Source organism: Falco rusticolus, chromosome 3, assembly GCF_015220075.1.
Source record: "Falco rusticolus isolate bFalRus1 chromosome 3, bFalRus1.pri, whole genome shotgun sequence".
Taxonomy (NCBI): Eukaryota; Metazoa; Chordata; class Aves; order Falconiformes; family Falconidae; genus Falco; species Falco rusticolus.
The window spans coordinates 66,977,492-67,002,608 of NC_051189.1; the positions used below are offsets into that span (position 1 = coordinate 66,977,492).

The following is a 25,117-nucleotide window of genomic DNA, read 5'->3' on the forward strand; positions in this document are numbered from 1 at the left end:
AAGACAATATTCATGTAGCTGATCATGATTTTCAATGTAACATCTAAATGTATCATCCTAGACATTACAGTGAAACTCCTCATTCACAAGACCAGATGCCCTAATACATTGTAAACAGCAATGAAGTGCCCGACTGTGCACTTGTATGAAGACATTAAAATGTCATAGCTCAAGAAGACTGCTTATAATGATCTGAAGTGCTGAGGGTAGATATCTCAACAAATAAAATAAATCACATTTAAAAAAAAAAATATGAGAGGGTTCTGACTCAAAAGTGTAAATGACTAGTTATAATGAGTAATTTCTCATAATTTCAAATCAACTCTGATCCCTAAGGAAAAAGATTGACTCATTCAAATTTGCTTGGTTCTGAGATTATTGTTTCACAAAAAATTTAACTGGATTACAAGTTGGTTAAAAGTTGTTGTTGCTGATGTTAACTTAGAAACAACCAGACCAAGTTCAGAAGAGAACAGGAAAATAAATAAATAAATTTAGAAAAGCAAGTGAGCAAGCTCCCACAAGTATTCAGCTGTCCCAGATGCCTAGGAAATACCCCTTTCTTAAATATACACAAGGCAAGACATGGACGTTAGATGGCAAAATGATTTGACAAAATCTTATCTACATTCTTCAGAACTGTGATTTAATTTAATAAATTCACATTAAATTTTTCACCAGCCCATAAAATATAGAAATTCCCCAATCAGAAAGAATCTGGGTTGTTGTCTTCAGATTAATGATGTTATTATTCTATTACTCTGACATTCCACAGCTACTTGTACTACTGCAATGTGGATGTAAAAGTACTGTTATTCTGATTAGACAGTGGTTTACACTCCACTTTTCAGAACATAAGAATATAAAGGGCTTTATCTTTTTCCATTATCAGGCAGTTGAACAGAAAACATTACTGACTGACCTTTATATTAATGAGGCTAAATAAAAACACAGATGGCTTCTACTAAGTGAAGGAACTGAAAGTAATGATGTGCTATCTTAAGCCACTGTCCTGCAAAATCAGGGACCAGGATAAAGAGAAATCTGATTATTCTAGCTGACTAAGAAAGCTCAAATAAACATATCCTCTCTCTGTTTGAATCCCTGTCTACACTAAAAAATTGACTCATTTTAACGAATGATTGTCAAGAGTAAGTCCCCTTGAAGTAATACTTGACTTTTTCTACACAAAACAGTGACTCAACACCATTTCAAAAAATCCTCTTGAGACATAACATTTTAGGAAAAATGAGGGTAACAGATTGAGTCTGAGGACCCAGAGATGTGAAAAGAAATTTCAAGCATAGGCCTTTCAATGGCCCAAAGAATGCTGAAACACGAGCAAGAAAGATTCATCATGTGACTTGTCTGGTGTGGCTTTCCTTCATCAATCATATTTGCATTCAAAATGAAGCAGAGCAACCTGAAAATACTGTAGTCTGATACATTATTTCTTTTATATGAGATTTGCATAAAGACATTAAAATGCTTATATAAATCTATGAAGGTTTCATAGGTTCAAATAGTTCCATTTAGAAATGGTGCAGTTCATTAGCATTTAACAATAAAAAAATAAATTAAAATAGTACATAAAGAGTAAATATGTTTTATTTTTCTTCTAAACTTTCATGTACAATATGGTTGAAAATTTATTTTACATACAGGTTGGGTCTGGTTATTACTGGTATTCAGCTGTAATAATACAAAAGGAAAAGGCAACTTCTCCCCTTAACACAGAGTTTTGATACGCAAAGTAGTTGATCCTTACACCATACGTACATCTTCATCCAATCACATCTTGCTTTACCTTATAACTCATAAAATTACAAAAATGAAATCCTAAATTATCCCCTTACCAAGGAACTTTATGCCAAATTTTCAGTAGTTTTTCCACTTATTGGGTGTGTTTACGTTGTTTTTGTGTGTAGTTCTGGATTTGTCATTAAAGTTGTTTCTTCTGCAAGACTGCACTTTTTAGAGTGCTGAAAAGTGCTCTGAAAAAAATATCTCTTTAAATGGAACAGAGTTTATGGCAAGAGATTTGTGTTTGTTTCAAGATGCCTTGAGCCCCAACCTGTTGAGAGACTGTTGAGACTCTACTGGGCTTTGGTCTTGGTGCCACTGGGCTTTGGCCTTGGTGGATGACATTCCAACCATTTCAACACCAAGGAGTCAAAGAAATCATTAAACAGAAAAGTTATAGTAATTACAAAATATTAGTCTGTTCCTTAGGATTGTTCTAAATAATTTCTTTTTTTAGGACTTCATCCAAACTGCTTTTAAAATGGTTCAGATGACAGGGTTCTTTCCATTTACACAGACTAATAGATCTTAATTGGAGTATTTTTCCTGATACCCTAACTGATATTGTTTTCAACTTCATCCAGCTAACTGTTTTTGTACACCTTGGAGACACAGTAAATAATTTCTTTGCCTACTTCTCTAGGTACTATTCAAATACTAATAAATAGTTGCAGCTCAAATTTAGTCAAATTTACTTACTTATTTTTTTAAAAATCTTGCCACACACCCATACATTCAACATCACGTTTGTCTTTATCAACAATCCAGAGCCCCTATCGAGATATCAAATGCAAAAGTGGCAGCCGAGCAACATGTCAGGAGTGGGTGGGGACCACACAAGTGGGGAACATCAAAGATTGCTGGTACTAAAGACATAGCTCTGCTGTGCTTGCCACCTCCTTGTAATGGAGAAAGTCTCCTATGCAGGCTGCAGTTAGGCAGAGTGTGCTGCTTGTGCCCATAGTGATGGGTGCAACAAACTTCATCTTCCCTGAGTGTCCAGCTGCTCTAGACACCAATAGTTTCCAAACAAGTCTTTGTCTCAGATCATTTTCTTGAGGATCTTTAAAGACAGGTAAGCTGATTTTTTTCTTCTGATCTCTCCTTTGTTCATAATTTATTTTCATAAGTTGTCAGTACCCAAGATGGATCTAGATCGTTTAAGTGGTAATATATGGAGGCAATTCCTCTCTATGCTACTCTTTTATACACTCTTGAAAGCCATCACTCTTTTTGATAAGTTGACAGTGACCCCTCCCACTGCTTGCATTTGGACAACTGATCTCAAAATGTCAAGCCTTATCCATGCCTAAAAAATAAATAACTGGTAAAGTAACCAAGCGGAATGAGAACTGCTTCCTGTTATGGTGATCAAGGAGGCAGCAGTGCTGTTTTGCACTTGTCGGTTTAATCTTATTCTCAGTTTGGCCAATATTCCTAGAAAACTTCTATCATTTATAGCGCTTCCTATTGAAATCCATGGAGGAAAAGAGGAGGAAAAAAAAAAAAGGAAAGAAAGAAAAAAGAAAAGACATAGCTATTCCATTTGAAGTCCGGAATAATTTATGCTGCTATAACAATTTACCAGCATTGATCTCTGTGCAGAATTTCACCTTACATCAGTAGAAAAAGAACGAAGATAAAACATAGTCCTTGAAACTGCTTTTCACTTGAGAGTTTTTTAGACAGAATAAGCTGCAGATTGTGCTATGAACATCTTTTCAACCATAATACATAACCTTTTGAAACAAGATGGACATGAAATCTAAAGCAAAGAACTTTTGGTGGAGGTGGGAGGAAAATGGCAAAAGCCCACAGAGCCATGGTAAATGAGAGATATACATTTAACTCACTGTTCACAGACAAATATGTGTGGATACAGTAATACTTCATTGTCTTTGCATTTACAATAGACATATATATGGATATCAGGTTATTTGCTACAGAAATTCTTCTGTGTTCTGTTGCTGTTTAAACCTTCTAAATATGTTTATCCTTTGCAAGACAGTATCTTTGACTTAAAAGAAAAGTGAAATACGCTGGGTAATTTTATAACTATTTTCCTTGCATTAGGGAAGAAAACCGCATAGAGGAACATTCAAATATTCCTGCTATCTCCTATGATACTACTGGAATAATTAAGCAAGCACAACTTGGGACCTGTTAATTTTAGCAGATATTCTAAAGAATATTGCTCTACCTAACACAACAATTTAGCTGAAACAATAGTGACCTAATTGACAAAATTACATAATAATTACAGTGCTTTAGAGAGAGCTATATTAAGGTATGACTCATCACCCAATACATAAGAAGGTACAGAACTACGTCAAATCCAGCAGTGCAGGGCAAGACAGTGTAGCTGCAGCTAAAACTGAAATTTAAAATCAGCAATATTTTGTTAATAAGTGTGTGTGAGGAGGGGAATTAATGGAAAGTATAATTATTAATTTTGTTTTAGTTGGTGAACTAAGTTTAAAAAGTGACAAGGAATAATTGTATAGTTACAACATCTTTTTTAGGAATTTTTTTAATATATTTTACTATTTGAACCTCACACTTCCTCTGGCAATACTTGTAATAGTTTGCTTTATCAAAAAGGGAGAACTATTCCACTCCTCACCTGGGATATGATTGGTGAAGTGGAAAAGCAATGATGGAAATTTCTGAGATAAGTACAGTTTTTTATTAGAATACTTTATCAATGATCATTTTGAAAGAAAAGCAGCACAGGGTAACAATCAAGCATAAAATGCATAACTTCCTATGAAACATTCTGTATTATTTTCTACAATAGAATTAGATTGAAAACAATTATTTTAAAAACTGCAGAGGCTGAATATATGCATCTTGGACAAAACTGTACTGAAAATTTCTTCCCTGAATAAGTCTTACTTATGCTATGCAAAAGATATATCTGTACCTTCTATCATTTTCCTATCTGTTATTACTTTCCTTAATAATAAACATAGTCCCAGTTAAACATATTATTCAACAGCACAATTATACATCATTAGCAAAGCTACCATGCTAAGATTTTTCTATCAAAAAGTGTGATGGTTTGTACTCACCAGGTGTAAAATTATACCGAGCAGAAAACCCCATAGATTCCAGCTCACCATCAGCAAAAAATTTAATCCATAGGAATCTGCCACTGGATTTTATCATAGGTGGATTTTGCTGTCCACAGAAACGTCCAATGATTGGGGAAAAGCCAAAAGGTCCATCTCGTACTTCAATATGGTCAAATTTACATTCCCAAGAAGGCTCTATGGAATATTTTTCATCAAAGTGTAGTTCAATGCATTGTCTAGGTGCAGCTAAAGATGAAAAGAAAATTATTGCATTATTTTCTAAACCAAGAACCCTCAAACCTAAACCAAAATTAAATAAAATCAAATTTATGACTTTGGTATGCATCTTAATGTTTTGCATAAAAACTTGTTTGAAAATCTATATTCTTACACATTTTACACCATTACCTTACTTGTCTATTCTTTTCCTTTTAAAAAGTGCTTAAGACAGCACTTCTTAGCAAAATTAAGAGAGATATCTATGATGTAAAGCAAAATACACTTTAGGAACAATTTGTTCAAACACAATTTTTTTCTAAGAAACTTCTGTACCTAGAAAACCAGTGTTTTCTTATTGTTGGGTGGGAATGTTAATCAGAATACTTTTTTACCTAGTGCTCACAAAGATGAAAAAAACAAACAAACGAACAGATCAGAACTGTGCTATAGAAAGGACAAATTCTGTTCCTGTACATATTGCAGTCAATGACAAGCTTGAGCGTAACTGCTTATATTTAGAATTACTTATAATCTCATTTGAAACATAAGGACAAGTGTAGTGAATTGTCACTTAAACTAGATAAGGATGAAGCAAAAATAACGTCTAACTAAGAGCAAACAATATTCTAATGAAAACCTTGAAGGACCTTTATAATGGTCACTTAATTAGACATAAAAAACATCTTTATTCAAAGATACTAACACTAGTCACAGTCAGAGTGATCTCTACAACAAATATTCTCTCACATCTCCTGTATGAAGCAAAATAGTTACTGGTTGAACTAAAGTATTCTCTTAAAAGGAGGAAAAAAAATATCATGGTTTTGCCAACAAATGTTAAGAGATGTAGCATCCCTGGGATGCACTGTTCCTACACTTAATCCTATCCGTAACAAAAAATGTATGCCTTCCGTGCCTAGATCACAGTGCAATACAGTCTTTTGCTGACAAAGCCTTCTGCTAAGACAAGGGTTTGTTGTCTCACTGCCTGCTGTGCCTCCCATGGGACTGTGTCCTACACTTTACACAGAAGATGTTGAAATTGCTATGAGCTTTGCCTGAGTTACCATTCTTTTCACATGAAAATATGCAAGATCAAACTCCAAGCCAAGTGCGTAAGCTTAACGTGAAAACTGCTGCCACTCCAGTGGTCTCCTTCCATTTCTTTCCTCAGGAATAATAGGAAAACTATTAGTGCGACCAGACCCACATCTTCTATATATTTTGAAACATTTTTAATCGGAGCTTTTGGGATGAGCTCATTACTCACATAAGAAGGGACACTATTTAAAATTAACTAAATAAGATGATGTTAGGTAAATCTTACAAACTGTACACAAAAGCATGCAGTCAGATCCCATTTACAACTATTTCATGTAAGTAAATACAGCATCATTTTGTAAGAAGCATTGAAGAAGTAAGTTAATAAACACGATATCTGAAAGTTTAATAGCTTTACTTTCAATTTTAATATAAATGGGTGATTTTTAATTTAAATATTTAATTGAACATAAGAAAGAAACCTTATCTACTGTTCTCAGTTTGAAGAAATTAACATTTAGGGAAATACTGACTATTGGCTTGTTGCTATTTATACCAGCTTACAGGACATTGTTATGCCCATAGAAATCCAATAGAAAAATCAAACCCTAAAACTTTACATATAATTGCACCAAATTCACAGTCCATGGAAGTGAAACTACTTTGAAAGTATGAAAAAAAACTTGGAAAATTAAATGCAGGTAATAAAGCTTGTAAGGACCTTACTAATGTTACCCTTGCTGAGGTTTGAATACCAATGTAGATCCTTTAGATTATAGTAAAACACAGAATAACTAGAAGATATCATTGATTAATTTTATTCAGAGGTTTCTACCCTTGGCTTTGCATATTTATACCAGATATTGATTTAAACTTAACTAAGCAATACTAGGACAGAAGAAAGCAATCAGCACCTTTCAATCTGGGATCATAGTTTGTATGCTCTTATTCCATTTAAAGACATTTGTTGAGAACTACTCATCATTCACCTAGGGACTGCAGAGTCGGGTATCTATTGACTTGGTGAAAGCTCAGTCTGAGAAAAAACTGCACAGTTTCCACAACATCCATGTAGCTCTGAATCTCACATTGCAAACTAGCCTTATGATCAGATTATTGCTATAGTTTACTCTTCTCTGCTTTTATTTATTTTTCAACAGTCAAGATGAGACTTTTCCTGGTGAAGCTCAGTTCTTGCTAGAGGATCAGAGGGAATCACATCAGCTCAAGGAGTGCTCAGGAAAGAGTTTCTGCCTTTCCCCAATGCTCCCATGTGTAGGGGCTGCTCCACTTTAAGAATGGAGCATCGACTATTTGTTAGCACTGTATCTCTTACTTATTCAATACTGCTAAATAAAACAAGGCTGGGGAATGAGTTTGGGGGCTGGACCACTAACCGTTCATACTCCTTAAATGTTAAAATCACCTTCTGGCATCATTTTGGCCTGCCAAACCCCATTCTTAGGCATGATGCGCTGCCTCACACCAGTCAAGGACCATTCACATAAGTAATTTGTTTCTGTACTCTTGTCTGGGAAGGTGAAAAAAGTTATCTGTACATGTGTGATGGTACCTATCAGCCTTAAGGCAAGTGAACATTTCCTGACCTGGGAATGTTCTGGGTATTAGTATAGGTATTGCCTGTGTCCCAGCATGCTTTGCAAGCTAGTCCAAACAGGATGAGGTCCTTTCTCCTAACTCTCCTGAGAAAAGCTTTGTGTTTGGGCAAAGGGAAGAAGGGGTGCTATACGTGTATCCATGCACCTTGTCATCACATGCTTTGAAATGCACTTCTGTGCTTCATCTTGTATGATATTTTAAGGTTAAATGTTTTATTTGCAATAAACTACTAAGAAGCAAAATTACTCAAATCTTCCTAGAAATAACCATAAAGGATGAAAACATACAATTCAAACTCCCAACTTTAACTTCCCTTTAGTGAAAAAGGTATTGTTGCAAGTTTATACTCTGGCTTTAGAAAAGGGTTTCTTTGCCAACCACAAGCTAAAAGAAGCAGATATTGCATAAATGCACATCTTGTGCCACAGCTTTTGCAGCAAAGTCTGCGTAAGTGTGGTCACAGTAAAACTTACAGAAATACAGTGAGAATAAATCCAGAATAATGACTAATAATAGTGTATGTGTAGGTACAAAAAACCAAACCAAACTAAAAAGCCCAGAATATTCAACTAGTCCAGACTGGATTGGAATCTGGCCATCTAATCAGAAATGAGGGATGGAGTGGTCATCACTGGTATCCTTATTCACAGGTAAAGCCTATTCACATTTTCAGATCTTTTTCTGTGCCTACAGTGTCAGGAAAAGTTGTTGTCAAGTCCGAATGAAATATATTGAAGCTGAAGCTGTCTCATAAAATTATTTTACTTCAAGTCTTAAAAATCTGCCATATTTAGCTTCCAATTATCTTTCTTCAAAAATGTTTAATACCACTGAAAGACTACTTAATGCTTGCATGTCTTGTCATATTTTTCTTCTAATTATCTTGAACAAGTACTGTCTTGAGATTTTACGTTCAATAAAAAAAGGGCATTGGGTTCCAACTTGCAGTGGAACAGTAGCAGCAAAAACACACAGTAAGGGTTTTAATTCTTATCAGCCTCTAAGTCTGCATAACTGACAGCTGAAGTTAAGTAAAAAATCTGTTTCAATTTACCAGACTGCATGGAAATGAGAAATTGAACTCAACACCTACCCCCATCTATCAGAGCTGCTACATTACTAATAGTTTTCAATAATCCTTGGTCTTTCTAGTTGTCCAGCTATTATTGATAAGAAAGACACTTATATCCTCCTTTTAAAAGATTTTTTTCTTGTTTTGATGAAAACTTTTTGAACAGAAAAATCACTGTGAAATACAGAAGGACTTTGAGTAGAGATTTTTCGTACAGTGATACGTGACCATTTTCTAACACTCGTGAAATATCTCGGATTAAAGAGTTTAATGGTCTTTGGTGAAAACATGGAAAACCCTCAAAACGGCTAACTCTAAATGTCCACAAACACATAAAGTGGAAGATTTATCTCAGATCTCCGTAAAGCAATTCTAGTCCATACCAGTATTTAAAAATAAGCATTTAGTTATTAAAAAACTGAAGAATGGATAAATTCTTAAAAGTATTTCACTTACAGGATTTCCAAACCAATTCTTAAGACATATTGTGTAAAGTGGCACTATCCCACTCCCCAAATATTTTGAAGGCAAACAAATCCTTTGCTCCTACAAAATCTCCTGTGCAAATTTCCCTTTGGAGCACACATGCCAAATTATCTGCAGTCTGGCAAAAGCTAACACTGCTACTGCTGTGGTTGTTCTGGGCAGCTGTGAATTTTGCCAGGTCAGAGTCATGAATATGCAAAATAAGGGTGAAATTGAGTCCAACAGGGAACATAATGTGTACGCTCAGATATTTCCTGTTTTCTAGATGCCAAATAAGACTGAAAGAAAAAAAAAAAAAACCCCAAACAAAAAAAGAACACATTCTCAATGCATTTTGAAAGGCAGATGGGATTCACCAGAAGCTCCTCTACAGCATAATATTTTTTGTACTGAGTCCATGACTTTGGATGACCTAAAGGATTTCTTTTAGAAAGGCATCCAATATGGACTTTAAAATTCCCAGTTGTTCCAATAGTTAATTATCATTACTACTAAAATAGAAGGAAAGGAAAAAAAAAAAAGAAAAAAGAAACTTCTAGCTGTTTGATCTGCTTATGGCTTTGACTGCTAGGATAGAAGCCTCTGCAGTCAGAAATCCTCTTCTCTCTTAGAAACGCACAGTCTATGATCATGGCAATTTTTGCCAGCTCCTTTACTTTACTTACCAAAGTAATTTTGAAATGATAAAAAGCTTGCATATATTCAAGATGAGCTACAATGTGGGGTAAATATTGTATTGTAAGACGAAATGCAATTTTATTACAACACACTACATGCTGGAGTCCTCACTCAAGTCTGCTAAAGTCAGTAGGAATTGTGCTTGGGCAAAGCCATCAGAATTTGCCCTAGATTGTGTGTGATAGCAAAAAATAAAATAAAAAAAGCGAGTAGGCAAGAAGGAATCTGGTGATTCATATAGGTATTTAACCTACATCATACAGTTGTCAGTATGGTATAAACAATCCTGGTATGCTGAACTCTCTCAGACATATAAAGGGGAGATAGCAATGTGGGAATGCTATTACAGATCGTATCGAGTCCCCCTAGTACTTGGTATTCAACAACAGCCAGAAGCATATTGGAATCTCAGTAATAAATACAGGAATAAGATGCATATGGAGATGTTTCTTTCTTCCTCTAAACTTGAATGGATATTTATGTCCTGGGTTAGGAAGGATTATCCACTCCATAGATTATCTTTCCTCAAAGATATTGCTATTAAAACAATCCTTTTCTTTTATTTTCTTTTTTTTTTTTCAGTTGTTTACTTCAGTACCTTATGCCAATGAGTTCCACAGGATATAACAGATATGGGGAAAAGTTTTTATGTTCTAGCCTTCTTTATCATTTCCTGCCATTTTATATGTTGTAAAAAGTATAAATATGGAAAAATAATTGACCGTAATTACAAAATTTTTGTTGTGCTTCAGTGTTTCTCCTTTGCCTTGCTTGAAAACAGCCACTTCCAAAAATATAATTTCTCAGACTTTTTACTACATCTCTGTTTATTTTTGTGACAGTTTTCACACATGACTATACCTGATCTTTTCAGAAGACAGAAATAGACATGGGGAGATCAGGATGGAAGGTGTGCAATATGCACAGTTCTCATCAAATTATATACTGATAGAGCTGCTATTATCATGGGTTTTAAAATACCCAGTTGTAATCCAAACTGTTGATTATGGTTGGGCAGGAAGCATAAAATATCAGTGCCATAAGAAATTATGTGCAAGTGTTTTTTGCCAGATTGATTTTTCCCTTAAAATATAACAAGATGTCTGCTGATTTAGGATTACTTTTTTAACTATAAATTGCTCCAGACTTCTCAACGTGGAATTTCATCTTTATCATAGAAGTTGATTGATTAAATCTTTCATGCCTAAATCATTCTTAGAATTTCCAGTTTGACCTATTCTAAATAGGGTTATTTCAACCATGTATTTTGTCACTTTTCAGCTTATTAACTATATTTTTAAGTACTTAATTACTATAAAAAAGACAAAAATCTTTCCAATAAAGGGCTTTCAGGCACCTTCTTAGTAAGAAGAACACCTTACGGCCCAAGATACTGGACTAGGGTTTACAAAAATGTTGGGGATTTTTTTTTCCCCCACACTCTTTCTCTTTAATGATAAAACACATATCTGTGTTTCAGATCCTTGAAGATAAAATAGGCTTACTTCCTGGCTTCACAGGCGTGTTAGAAAGATAATTTGATCAACAGATGTAAAAGACCTGGATCTAGCAACCTAAGTGTAACAAAAAATACAAAACTAAGTAGTACTTATTGAACCTATTCTTATTTTTAATTTTGCTTTATTTAAAACCAGTTACTAAACTATGAAAGAACTTAGATGTTTACCGTACATCTGCTTAAATTTTGCAATCAAGTGGGAACACTGGACAAGCATAAATTTTCTTTAAAGGGCTTGTTTATAATTATATTATATGATTTATAAACACCTCTTCTGACTTCAGTGAGGTTACCTAGCACTAAAGTCAAATTCAGAGATTTCAGTCATTTTGCTGTGGGTTTTTTTTTCCTAAACAGTACATACCACATTTACTATCCATCATTTCCCTGGAAGGTTTTTATGATATATATTTCTTGTAGTAACTCAACACCAGACTGGGAAAGACAGATTAGTTTCTAATAGAGCCTGGTAGGTGGTTCTAAAGCAGCTAACTTAATTTGAATCAGCTATACAGCTTTGGAAATCTCTATTGGTACTACCTGCATCTTTAATATAATAAATATTTCTATAACTCCTGGCTCCATCATTTGTAGTTATTAATTCTTTCCAACCAAGAATGGACGGAAGCAGCATCATTGCTGTATTCTGCATGTGTTCACAACTCATGAATGAATATTCTTGGTTCCAGTGACTTACCATTTTGTACTTGATTAATCTTTTCTGCTACTCAGCTCTGACAATATCTGATCTCTATTACTTTCCACAGATTCATTTTTACAACAATCTCTTCAGCATCCATTGTGCTAAGACTGATGAAAAGAAACTGCGTAACCTGCTAGTAATACACCTCTAGCCCTTCTTACATCACCTCCAAGCCTGAAACTGTCTACTCATTAAAAACTGTGTCTTTCACTCATTTTAAAATATTCTTTCTTCTGTCATGTTACAGTATTTTAGGTTATGTTCATTCTCTGAATATCCAGAAATAAATTATACTGTGTTTATTATTAAGTGACTCATGCATACTTACCACCTGAACTAATTTATGAGTCATGTCAGGAAATAAATCAAGTATTTTCTAGTATTACTTGGTTTGCTCCACAAAGTTTTTACATTAAAAAAAAAAAAAGTGCAAGTATAAAGCTTCTCTAAATCTTATATCTTGAAAAGATTTATCATGATCATATAGGCTTTAACTACTCTTCACAGATAATAATTTATTTTTTTTTTTTACAGTTCATGATAGAATATAAAGATTCTTCAGCTGGTCACCTTCTATAATGTAGACGCACTCTCTGTCAGGAGGATACTTGTTGGGGTAATTGGGAGAAGTGAATATGCCTCCTTCTGCATATTTTGTCCAAGTTCCACACTGCACTGGTTTCTGTCCTTCGGAAGTAGTTTGCTTTTCTGTGAAATGATTACATCAAGCATTATATAATTAGCTTACAAATTGTTATGTCACTATGACACATAGAACTCTCTTACAGAATAAAACAGTCCTTTCTATAAGTGACCTCAGCTTTTTTCTGTTGAGACTAAGAGTGTGATCACTGACCTGGGGGAAAATGAGGCTGTTCTTTAGGGGTACAAACATATAATTCTTACTGAAAACCTTTTTTCAAAGCAGAGAAGAGGCTTGGATATATAGGAGAAGACATAATTATATTGTTCTTTAAATAATAACCTTGTAGGGAAAGCACATGCTTAAGAAATGGGAGACATGAGTTTCCCCATCGTACATGTCAAAAAGGCTCAAGCATGTGCTGTATCAGCAACCTACATGCCATAATACAGGAATCTATCAGAGTGGAAAAATCAGGAAAAAAACTGCAGAATTATGTTAGAATACAGAAATTGTTTAAAATTTGCAACAACTTGACCCTGTATTCACCAGAAAGAGATAGATGGGGGAATTCTTTGATTCTGGTTCATAGGTCAGTTCTATTTAAGATCTTTATTGATGGCCTAGATGAAGGGATCAAGTGCACCGTCAGTAAGTTTGCAGATGACACCAAGCTGGGCAGAAGTGTTGATCTGCTGGAGGGCAGGAAGGCTCTGCAGAGGGATCTGGAAGGCTGGACCGATGGGCTGGGGCCAATTGTATGAGGTTCAACAAGAAGTATGGAGTCCTGCACTTGAGTCACAGCAACCCCACACAGTGCTACAGACCTGGTGAAGAGTGCCTGGAAAGCTGCCTGGGGGGAAAGGGCCTGGGGGTGGGGGTGGACAGCCGGCTGAACATGAGCCAGCAGTGTGCCCAGGTGGCCAAGAAGGCCAATAGCATCCTGGCTTGTATCTGAAAGTGTGGCCAGCAAGGCAAGGGAAGTGCTTGTCCCCCTGTACTTGGCACTGGTGAGGCTGCACCTTGAATGTTGTGTTAAGTTTTGGGCCCTTCGCTTCAAGAGAGAAATTGAGGTGCTGGAGCGTGTCCAGAGAAGGGCAGTGAAGCTGGTGAAGGATCTGGAGCACAATTCTTATGAGCAGCGGCTGAGGCAACTGGAGTTGTTTAGTCTGGAGAGGAGGAGACTAAGGGGGGACCTTTTTGCTCTCTACAGCCTGAAAGGAGGCTGTAGGCAGGTGGAGGTAGGTCCTTCTCCTAGATAACAAGCAACAGGACAAGAAGAGATGGCCTCAGGTTATTCCAGGGGAGGTTTAGACTGGATATTAGGAAAAAATTATTCATTGAAAGGGTGATGAAACATTGAAACAGGCTGCCCAGGGAAGTGGTGGATTCACCATCCCTGGAGGTATTTAAAAAACCTGTAGATGTGGTGCTTAATGACTTGGTTTATTGGTGGACTTGGGAGTCCTGGGTTAACAGTTGGACTTGGTGATCTCAAAGGTCTTTTCCAACCTACATGATTTTATGATGCTATGATTATTTTTATCTTGCTGTTTGCTGTAAAATTAATAAATCACTCTGAGGCCAGGAGTCACAGCCCAGAACTTTCCTCCTTCTAGGTTAATCATCATAAAGCAGGGTCAGGCCTTCTTATTTGCTTTCTTCCCAGCCCTGAAACTCTTGCACTCCTTTCTGCACAGTGGCAGAGCCTGGAGGCAAAGGTGTGACTATTCAGGCTGAAGAACAGGAAAGATCACTTCCTGGGCATCAGGCTTTAACAAGTAAGCTAAAATAAGATGGATTCTTCCGAGGGAAAAAAACTTAGGCTGGTATTAAAAGGAAGGCTAGTAGATTCTAGATGTCACACAGATGTCTGTGTGAATGCTGCTCTGAATGATGTATCTATATCCAAGGAGTGTTCCATCTAACTTAAGCCTCTGATGTGTAGGGCCAAGTTGTCCGAGACTCCCTTTTATGATCAGTGGAGGGAGATAGGCATCTCCCAAGGATGATTTTAACTACCTGAGGCCTGCCTTATGCTCTGCAAGCATTTATTTTTCTTTCTGGTCTTTATCCAAGCTAAGTATGACACAGATCCTAATTTCCTGAAATGAATTCCATCCTGCAGGGACTGAGCTTTCAGTCACAAGATCTGACACCCACTGTGCTTAGCAACTCTCTCTACTTGGCTCTCATCACACTTCGCATCCAGGGCGTTTAAGAACCTCTTTCTATCCCCACCCTGCACAAATGCACCCATGATATGCAATTTCAGATTTGGAATTCTACTTCAACAAGCAAAAAGATCTTACGTGTAGATAGTTCTTTTCCCAAACTGGACTTCCCAATTTTAAAGCGGGGGTGTTTTACAGTCTTTAGTTAGAGTCAGGCTGTCTTTTAGATCTAGCTGTGGATCAGGTCGCTAACTTGTTAAAAAAAAGCACCACTGGATTTTTGTGTGTGTACAGGCACACTAATACTCAAAACAAATGAACAAAGGACAGACACTGGAAGTAGGTGAACTACTAAAAATTTCAAGAACTAAATTAATAACTAAAATTCATACTTCGGATTCTAATATCATGTCTGAAAAAAAATCTGAAGTTTACATACCTGCTCCTTTTTTGGTTGCCCCAGACAAATGTAGGATGATTAGACTTGCTACAACTGAAAGAGAAATATGCATTAGATATCACAGTGCCTGTAATCAAATCAACTGTAAACAACTATCTTAGAAGAATACAAATTAAATAGAATTACTGTAAAAAAAAAAAAGTTTAACATTTATTTGCATCTTTCAATTGCACATTTTGTATAAACAAGTTTCTTTGTGATTTGTCCTTATAAGTATTTATCTTTGTAAATGTATCCAAACAAAGAGGAGATCTTTGGGGTTTAAAACAAAATCTCCAGGCACTGATGTTTCTCTCCCATTCTTTTCTTTTTTTTTAATGTTAGAGGAAAAAAAATTAGCAATATTTATTTATATATTCATAGCTTGGGCTAGTAATAGAAAAATGGCTGATTTTAACAAAGGGAGACAAAGGCCTGCTAAGTTTCAGTGCAACTGGACTCACTAATGTCTCTTGCTATGGCATAATAAAATTTGAAAATGAGTACTGGGAGTATGAAAGAAGTGAGGGGTTGGGTTCTTCACATCCATCAAAGCATTTGAAAATCCCCAGTGGAGTAAATTATTGTGTGTACTTAACAGTCTCATTAATCTAGTTTGTTTGACTTGTCAAGAGGATGTTGCTTTGTGCTGCAGTGAATCTGCAGCGCAGTTTACAAATAGAAATCTCCTATCTCCAACCTCAACAGGATAGCTATGCCTCTTGAGAATGAATGTGATGTTTCTGAGGTGAACTTCAACCTGGTGATAGCTCCTATGTTTCTGGGAGTTTCCAAATATAACATTTTAACTGATAAAGGCTAAGAGGCAAACACACCAGTCATAATGAGACTGATTTGGAAGATCAAAGTGACTAGCTAGGTACCTGATGAAGAAGTCATGCACTGATCAGTGCCTTTTCTTGTCATCGCCCCTATCTTCTTTGGGTATTGGAGAAGGTGGGATAGCAAGAGCATAACAGAACATATCGACCATTTTCTTGGACTGCTCAGGGGTTTGACCCCAGCTAGTTTGGCATTAAGCCTGGACATAGTGCCAGTTAAAGCGCTGAAGTTAAAGTGGAGAGAAGTTGCATGTTTATTCTGAGTATTTTGGATTGATCAGCTGTGATTTGTATTGTTGACTACGATAAGGGACTGATGGACTTGCAATCTTTAACAAATGTAATCGAATGGCACACTTTCCTTTTCTTATGCCCAAGAGACATCAAAAGTCACCACAGGCCAGTAACTAGCTACCTAAATGGTCTTTTCAAAGATGGTGCTTTCATCATTTTTGGTTTCTGTACTGCAAACTGTGTGCAATATTTATCCCAAAGGAAGCCAGTCTCCATATATCCATATTTCCATTCTGGTGGCATTGACATCTCTATGTGTCATGTCATATATGTGATGGAGGGTTTGAGTCGTGGATGATGGCTACATTATTAAGCAGGGAAAGGCTGAAGTTCTGGGAAAATGAAGGCTTGGCAGCATATTCACTATCTCTTGGTCAGGCTCACAGCCCCTGTGTCTTTTTGAATCCCACAGCTAACAGAGACGGATGTTGGCAGAGCTGGTAGTTGAAACTCTTCTGTGTCATGGGCATTCAGCGAGAACACTACATCTTCTACTTGGATCTGAATGCTACCCAACCATTCATTCCCTTACCCTTGCTAGGGATGGATTCTGGAAAGACATGGTAGCTGGGACTGCCTGCCAGCTGTGTCAGAATCTGAAGGCAACACAGGATTTGCCCATTTGCTAAGTTACTTGTTTACTTTAGCTGTGTTTCGTGCAGTGAACATACTGCATCTATGCTTGTAATCCTCACCAGTCAAAACCTAATTTTGCAACAGTGTAAAGTGGATCGCTGTTAGAATATTGAGCCAGCTGCTGGCATTCTTTCTGCCCACATATTTATGGAAGCTAGAACAGGATGCACAACAGCCAAACAAACCCCATGTCAGAAATGTTTCTCCTTAGGCAATTAACAACATTTCATATCTGATTCTTACAGGTTCCTTTCAAGTACCTTTATCTATTGGCTCTCCCCTCTTTTCCTATATGGTAAAAATTGAAGTTCAGAGAAGCAAAAAGAGGTCCAAGTGGCAGAGATACTATTACCAAGATGACAGAAAAAACACAGGTCTTTTTGATTCCAGCTGTAACTGGTAGAAAGGATGCTTCCAAGTCACAGAGCTATGTTATTCCAAAGCAGGGAGCTGTACTTACATATCATCATGCCAGTATCATTTATTAATGAGTAAAAATAGTGTTGAAAATAAAATGTAATAGACAAGAAGAGACTAAAAGACTAAGTCTTTCTGGACATACCATACCTAACATTCGGATAGATTAAGGATAGCTTAAGTGCTCTCCCGTATTTTTAAAAAAAAAAAAAAAAAAAGAGAGAGAGAGAAAGCCTCTTGATTTAGTGGCATTAACACCAGCATCACCAAAACCTGTATAATGCCAGAAAATACTTAAAATTATGGACTTTATGGGAAAAGAGAACACAACAATTTCTATTTAAGCAGCCAGGGCAGACCAATTTATTCTCTGACCCCTTGCCTTTTTGCTTTCTCAAGCTACAGGAAAAGAACAGTGCTTCTCACAGAGAAGAAGAAACAAAAAAAGACCCCAAAGAGACCAATCTTCACTCGCTGAAAACTGTCACTTGGGAAGGTTTAACAGTACAGCAACAATATTGTGATTATCTGGGTTTGGGAATTATTTTAAAGAAGTTTCCACCAAATTTCTTGTTGCATTCTGCTTTCCTCCTCCCCCTTTCCCACCTAATCATGGGTATAATTATAATCGTGCTTTCTAGTGCCACTCTGATTACACGTCTGCATCTTTTTGGATCTGTGCAGTTTCCGTTACAAGCTGTACATTAAGAGATTTATCTCTTGGCCAGACAGCTTTTTGGAGGCTGTGATTTGGCATAGACATGGCTTAGCCTAGCAAAAGAGTTGTTGGACCAGCAATGCCTGGCCATAGCGCTGCTGCTTTACAGGTGTGGGCACAGAGAGGTGCTGGAGGAACTGTGGCCAGTCAAGCCCTTCAGCAGAGCGGACCCTCAGCAAAACTGAGGCGGGAGAGGGGGTCTCATCCACGCAGCCTGAAGCCCCTGTGGGTCTTCGACGAATAATTGTTACATTTCAGTTCCTCCCTGCCGCTCCTCGAGGATTTCGCCCGAGGGAGCCGCCCCCGCCCCGCAGCCCTCCGGAGTCCGCGCCCATGGTGCCTCCCCGCCGCCGCGGCGCTCGGCACTGCCCCGCGCCCCCTCGCCCGTCTGCCGCCGGTTCGAGCCCCGTCTGGGGGCTGCACCGCACCGCCGCGGGCGGTGGGAGCCGTCTCCCCTCTCTCCCCCGGCACGCCGAAAGCAATCAGATGCGTCGCGCCCAGGTGAAAACCTCCAGTCCGCAGGAGCGTACCCCCCCGCCCCGCAGCGCCGAACAGACAGCGGCTCCCCTCCGCTGCACCGCAGAGTGGTGGGGAAGGGGGTGTTGTGTGTGCTGGGGGGCAGCTCGCCCCCGCCCCGCGGAGGTCTGGGCGTCCCGTTGCGCTAGTTGTGGAGGCAGCGGAGGGCAGGAGCCCGTGCGCGGCGGCGGAGCTCGGCCGGGGGGGCGGCGGGAAGGAGGAGATACTCACTGTGAAAGAAGCTGCGCCCATGGGTCATGTCTGTTCCTTACACAAGGGGCTTCGGTCTCCACTAATTCCATTTAGATACGGGAGGACTTCCAGTGGCGGGGAGAGGATGGAAGTAGGAAAAGAAGAAGAAGAAAAAAAAAATATCCTGAAGCCCACACACAGCAGAGCGGAGCAGCCCTTCCTCTCACTCGCTCTCCCTCACCGCCTTCAAATAATCACCGCCGGCTCAATCCCATCACACCCGAGCTATCACCAGCACCACCATGAGCGTTGCATCGCGGCGGCGGGCAAGGCGGCGGCGGCCCGCGCATCCAGGTGCCGGCGGGAGGCGGCGGCGGGGCGAGCCGAGCCGAGCCCCTAGTCACCAGTTTCATACAAAACCAAAAGCAGATCGAAGCATTTCCTGCAGGACTCCGAGCCCAGCGACTTCCAGCCCTTCGGCTTCTTTTGATGCATTGAAGAAGGGATTAATGGGTCCGTCATCAGCTCCCTGTGCTTGCTCCTCTGAAGGAGTGGGGGCGGGCGGGAGGGAACCCAAAGAGGAGGGGTGGGGAAAGAAAGATTTACCAAATAGGGGATTTAGTCATATTTGTGTGCAATGCGATCCTTATTAGAGAAGAAATCCTTTAAAATCGAACAAATCCATTTTTGCAAAACCGTCTCTCTGCGCGTAAGCATGATATCAAGTGGTAGCAGCGGCAAGAGGCTGAAAACACATTGCACCGTCTGAAATCCTCTCGGTAATGGACGGAGCGAGACAGAGGTGGATTAGGATAGAGAGATGTCCCCTCACTTCTCCAGTCCGGGGCGAGAAGCAGAAGAAAACCCTGGAGACTCTTCCATTCATTCAGTGCAGGGGAAGGGGAGGGGAAGGGCGGGAGGGTGGCGGTGCGGGGGAAAGAAGGATTTCAAAACTGGGAAAGGAAGAGTAAGGGGAGAGGGATCTTTTTCCCCTCCCCTAATCAGTTCATGGATCAGACAAAATGCTCACGAGTTCTTCCTTGAACTGCACCTGCCAAAGGGAAATTTAAAAGATTTCCCCCTTTGAGAGGTGACTTCTCCATTTACACATCCACACACAGACACACACGCACAAAAGGGAGCAATAAAAGTTTAGCTGCTAATCCTCCGGCCGCAGATGCAGTGATTGCCTCTTTCAATCAGCCCACAGACGACAGCAAAATCTCTCCCTTTCGCTCCCCCAGGCTTATCTCCCTCAACAGCTACATGCCACCCCAAACGCCCATCCCTTTGACGAGGTTGCAGAGGGCTAGTGGCCAGGGCGGGAAGGGAGGGGGGAGCGCAGAGCAGGGAAAACATATTAATAATAAGAGTACTGAGAGAAGCTAAAACTATCTCAGAGAAAAACAAGAGAGAAGGAGGCGTGGGTGACCAGAACGCAGAACGGGCAGTGTCCCCCACTGGCCCCGGGAGCTGGCTCTGCAGGGCCGCGGCAGCCGGCAGCTGCCTCCCGCAGCGCCGCGGCCCCTGCCCCCCCGGCCCGGGCGAGGGGAGGGCGGCGGGGGGGATGGGGGGAGCGCACCGCTGGGGCCGCGGGGGGTGAGGAGAAGGGAAGGTCTGTGCCACAGGAGTGCGAGGGGAGCAGGATGGGATCCCCCGCCCCCTCTGCACCGCTGCTGCGGCGGCGAGGCTGGGGAAGAGCCGGCGCGGGAGAGCCGCCGCCGTCCCCTGCGGGGGTTGGGGACAGAGCCTGGGGACCCGGGGCACACCCAGCCCCTTCCCTGCCCCATCTCCCCACGCCGCAGCCCGCACCTCGGAGGCAGGAGTGGCCCCGCTCCTCCTTGCCCGCACCTGATGCTCCCGCCGTTTGCAAACAGAAAAGTGTATCTGGACGCGCGCAGCTGGGGCGGGGTGGGGGTGTGTGTCTGAAGGGTGTTGGGGAGGAGGCTGTAAATCAATTAAAAATAAAATGCGGTCCAGGATCCACCTTTGCGCGGATGAGGAAAGGGGAGCGGGGGTGAGCGCGGTTCAGACGGCAGCGATCGCCGTTTGCAGGCGGCCCCCGTGGCCGGGCGCGGGGAGGTCCCCCAGCTCGGGGCCTTTCCCCCCCCGGCCCGGGGTCTGCCGGCTGCCTGGTGGGCAACAATAAGGTAGTCGGGTGACCTGTTGGTTTTAGGGCAGCTTTTTAATGAGGCGGGTACCTTTATTCCCTTTGGGATGCACTGAACGGCACAGCTGCTGTTCCAGGTGACTGACGAGGGAGACTCTTCTGTTTTTTTCAGTAAATCGCTGTGTTCTAAAAAAGAATCTCAGGACTTTTTTCAGCCTGTGAATTGTCCAGTCTGTACTCTGAAAGCAGTAATGCATCTGCCATCGATGCTTGCGAATGCAGTCAGCAATAGCGGCATGCCCATTAGGGTAAACCCGAGGTGATCTGGGCTAGCAGAATTCAACAAGTCGGCCAGCCATCACCCCAGCCAGCCTGACTTTAAGCATTTAAAAATCCTGCTGGGTCAGAAGGGAATGGGATTCAGCTACAGGGTTCTGCAGTAAGCTCCTTGTAATAAGGAATATAGAAAAACTTCATGAAAGTATTCACCTATATTTTGTGAAATCTGTCTTGCCATTAGCAACATCAAGCAAGCAGCTGTTAATCTAATAAACTGTCCTACTGTGCTTTCTAACCCTCTCAGCACTTTCTGTGACCTTCCCTATTCTCTCCCGCTTCAAGTTAAAGAATTTTATTTCTGCAGTAATAGAAAGTCACCTGATTTATCCACAGGATAAACTTCTGTAATACAGATGTGCATTCTGCCTTAGTCAAGCAACAGTATAGTAACCAAAAAAGACTAGTGTTGAAAACAGTCACAGGAGTGTTTGTAGACAGTCAGACTTTTCTCCTGCAGGATGATGCAGACATCCATATGGCTAAGTTTCAATCTATAGTTACTTAAAAAAAAAAAAGGTTATAGAACAAGTAGGCACAAAACAGCTGATTTTGCTGTTCTGGGAAAATGTGCTGTGTCACATCATGTAACAGTGATGTTCAACATTTTCCCTTTTCTGAAATAGGCTGTTTTCATTGTTAAAGATCTTTGATCTCTTTTGATTGGCACTCTTAATTTTAAGGACACCATTGCAATAATATTGACAAATAGCATTTGGTACAATGTAAACAAACCAGATTTGTTTAAGATATGTTAAAATGTAATCAGCCACCATCATTGTGGAGTGAGACATCCACAAAATAACTCAGAAATGGCCACAGTGTCCATTGCATGTCCTGCTACTGAGACCTTAAGAGGATATCTCAGGATCTACATAGCTGGATGCTAAAAATTTCTTCAAATAGGTTTATAAGCAATCACACAGGGTTCTAAGTTAGAGACTGGCCAAAATCACTTTCTACCTCATTAGATCTCCCTCCCGTAGAAGGCCTGAAATTTTGAACTTCATACAACTACTGAAGTCTTCATCACTGTCTTTTTTTCGCTCATGTCTCATTGTGTTCCAAAATCTCTTTATATGAGTTTTGGTAAGTACTCTTTCTACAAAGCCAGTAGATCACCAGCCAGCACGCACCTTTCACTACCCTGGTTTTGTATGGGTAAATATTTATACACTTAACATGTATCTTTTACATCCTTTATTAGCCAATAACTATACCCTTATACTTCTACTAGGCTGTAAACCAAAAAAGGGAGAAAGAGATTCATATTTAATAAAACATGAAATGTTAAAAAAAAAACAACCCAAAAACCAACAATGGAAAAAACCAATGACTTTAAGTGATTGTCTCAGATGACATCTTAGTATTGTTTGGAATCCTTAGAATTTTACTTAGTAAGGATCCTATCGATTTTTAAATGGGTTTAAGTTTTTTGGAAGTTTTAAGTTTTGCATTCTCCTTAGAGTAAGAACATTGCCTTATTTTATTACATGGAATGACAGCTACACTTTTAGATTATAAAAGTAATTTTATTAGTTCTTTTTTGGATGTCAGCTGAAATCTTATTTTTAAAAATAAGCAAGAACAACGAAACACAATCATGTTCTTTGATTCAGTACATACAACGTTATGTTTTGTTGTTTTAAACCACCCATTACATCGTAATCTCTTCATATAGCACATTCTGTCAGATTCTTTCTTTCACTTTCACAGCAGAGTTTTTCTATTGATTTTTATGGGAGTCTGTTTGAACCCAGAATATTTTATTTAGCAAGATATGAGACGCTCCCTTCCTGTGGTCTAATGTCTTTAGGCTAACCTAAGACATTGATCAGCCTGAGGATGGTTAGCATGGCAGAAAGGAGATCAGCCATTTGGAGACTGATTTAAACACTATGGAACACTGTCAAATGGAGACTAAAAAATGAAAAAAGGCAAATAAGTACAAAACTATTCCTAACAGTTTTGTCAGAAACAGTAGTGTACAGTCTCCTATTGAGACCTAAGTGAAGGAGCGGACACTTTAACAGACAGAAGAAAGGCTTTTGCCTCTGAACTGTGCTATACTGGTGTTTCAAACACAAGAAAAGGAAAAAAAAAAAAGTCTGCCTTGTTTTTCCTCTTCTGTGGTTAGTCTGTGTGTTTATATGACAAATAGCAGAAGGTAAGTCCTGGGCAACTTGCCTGTAAGGTGGCCCTGCCTGAACTGGGGTGTTGGATCGGATGACATCCAGAGGACCCTTCCCACCTCAGCCATTCCATGATTCTGTGATTCGGTAAGCAATGGGGGACAATGGAGCATCAAAGAGGGGAACAGTTTTCTTTTGATGGTTAGTGAGAGAAAGAAACTCTTTCATATTCAGGTCTGAATTAGTTTGCTTTCTTTTGTAACATAGAATAGAATTAAGCAATATATCTGCATTATTTTCTCCTTGAAGCAGAGGAGATTATTCAGCCTTAGTTAAAAATTCCCCAACATGGAGGCATCCTAGGTAAATTGTCCCTGTACCTTTCTAAATTTAAATCTTTCTTGTAAAAACAAAATCTGTCCAGCATTTATACCTTTTCTTGGCCATTTTGGATAGTCTTGTCCTATCCCTGCTCTGCCCCTTAATAACTAAGTGAATTAATTCCTCTTTGTATGGATAAAAGACTCAAAGGATTCAAAGTAGCCATGAGTTACTCCAACATTCCTACCAAAAGACTCCTTGAACTGAAAGAAGCAGTGAAGTTATGAAATGGAGGAGACATTGGCTTCCTGATACATGTAGCACAGTCTACCCATCTGAGGGTGGGAAAAAAGAAATAACAGAGTGATATTTCACTTCTCTACACTGTCTCTAAAAACAGTGTGAAGTCTGTGCTGACGTATATTATCGTAGATGTACTTTCTCTCACAATCTCTTTGTGAATGGTTTTTCTTGCTTGAATGTAGCGAATCCAAACCAGAGGCTCGGAATAATATAGCTATACACAGCGTGACATTTGGAATCACTGAAATGAATCACCAAGCCTATCAGCACATCTACGTTTGTGTTTTAGTTCAGATTACGAATGCGGTTTTGAAGTGAAGCTGCCAATTGCCCGCACTTCACACATTTTTGGTTGCAAATTGGAGCAGTCTTTGAGTGTGTGAGCTGTTTTACTTAATGGATGAAACTAAGCTGAGAGATGTGTTCCAGAAGCAGAGCCTGTTTTCCAACTTCTAAAGGCCATGCAGACCACAGGAACAGAGTAAAACTAATGCTGAATAAATACCCCATAAAACAGATACAGAGTATCTTCAAACATATCTTAAATCAGATACAGAGAAGACATGGAGATCTCAGTACCAACCATTTCACCTTTCAGATAAGCTCCTTTTGCACTGAGTTACTTATTAATGTGGACTTACCCAATATTTCTTTCAACTGAGATAGAGGCTGAAATAAGAGAAACTGAAATATACTCCATTCTTTTTGTGATGAAACACCTACTGAGAGCCATAATATATATATCCCTACTTGATATCAGGATAATGGCACCTTTTGGTTGCTAAAAATAAAATCTGTTCTCTCATTATCCATTTTCTGGTCAGTTGCA

General features: G+C 39.4%; 1 protein-coding gene across 3 annotated transcripts in view; it reads right to left on the reverse strand.

Moving 5' to 3' along the window:
- Positions 1 to 20,285, reverse strand: part of NETO1 (neuropilin and tolloid like 1) — a 74,866-nt gene extending 54,581 nt beyond the window's left edge. For all 3 annotated transcript variants that reach the window (XM_037381531.1, XM_037381530.1, XM_037381529.1), the window contains exons 1-4: positions 19,126 to 20,285; positions 15,472 to 15,525; positions 12,786 to 12,923; positions 4,875 to 5,123 (exon numbers count right to left, since the gene is read on the reverse strand). In XM_037381531.1, coding sequence (XP_037237428.1) covers positions 4,875 to 5,123; positions 12,786 to 12,923; positions 15,472 to 15,525; positions 19,126 to 19,153 — 469 coding nt within the window. In that variant the 5' untranslated portion in view covers positions 19,154 to 20,285. The remainder of the gene's footprint in view (positions 1 to 4,874; positions 5,124 to 12,785; positions 12,924 to 15,471; positions 15,526 to 19,125) is intronic.
- Positions 20,286 to 25,117: the final 4,832 nt, after the last annotated feature.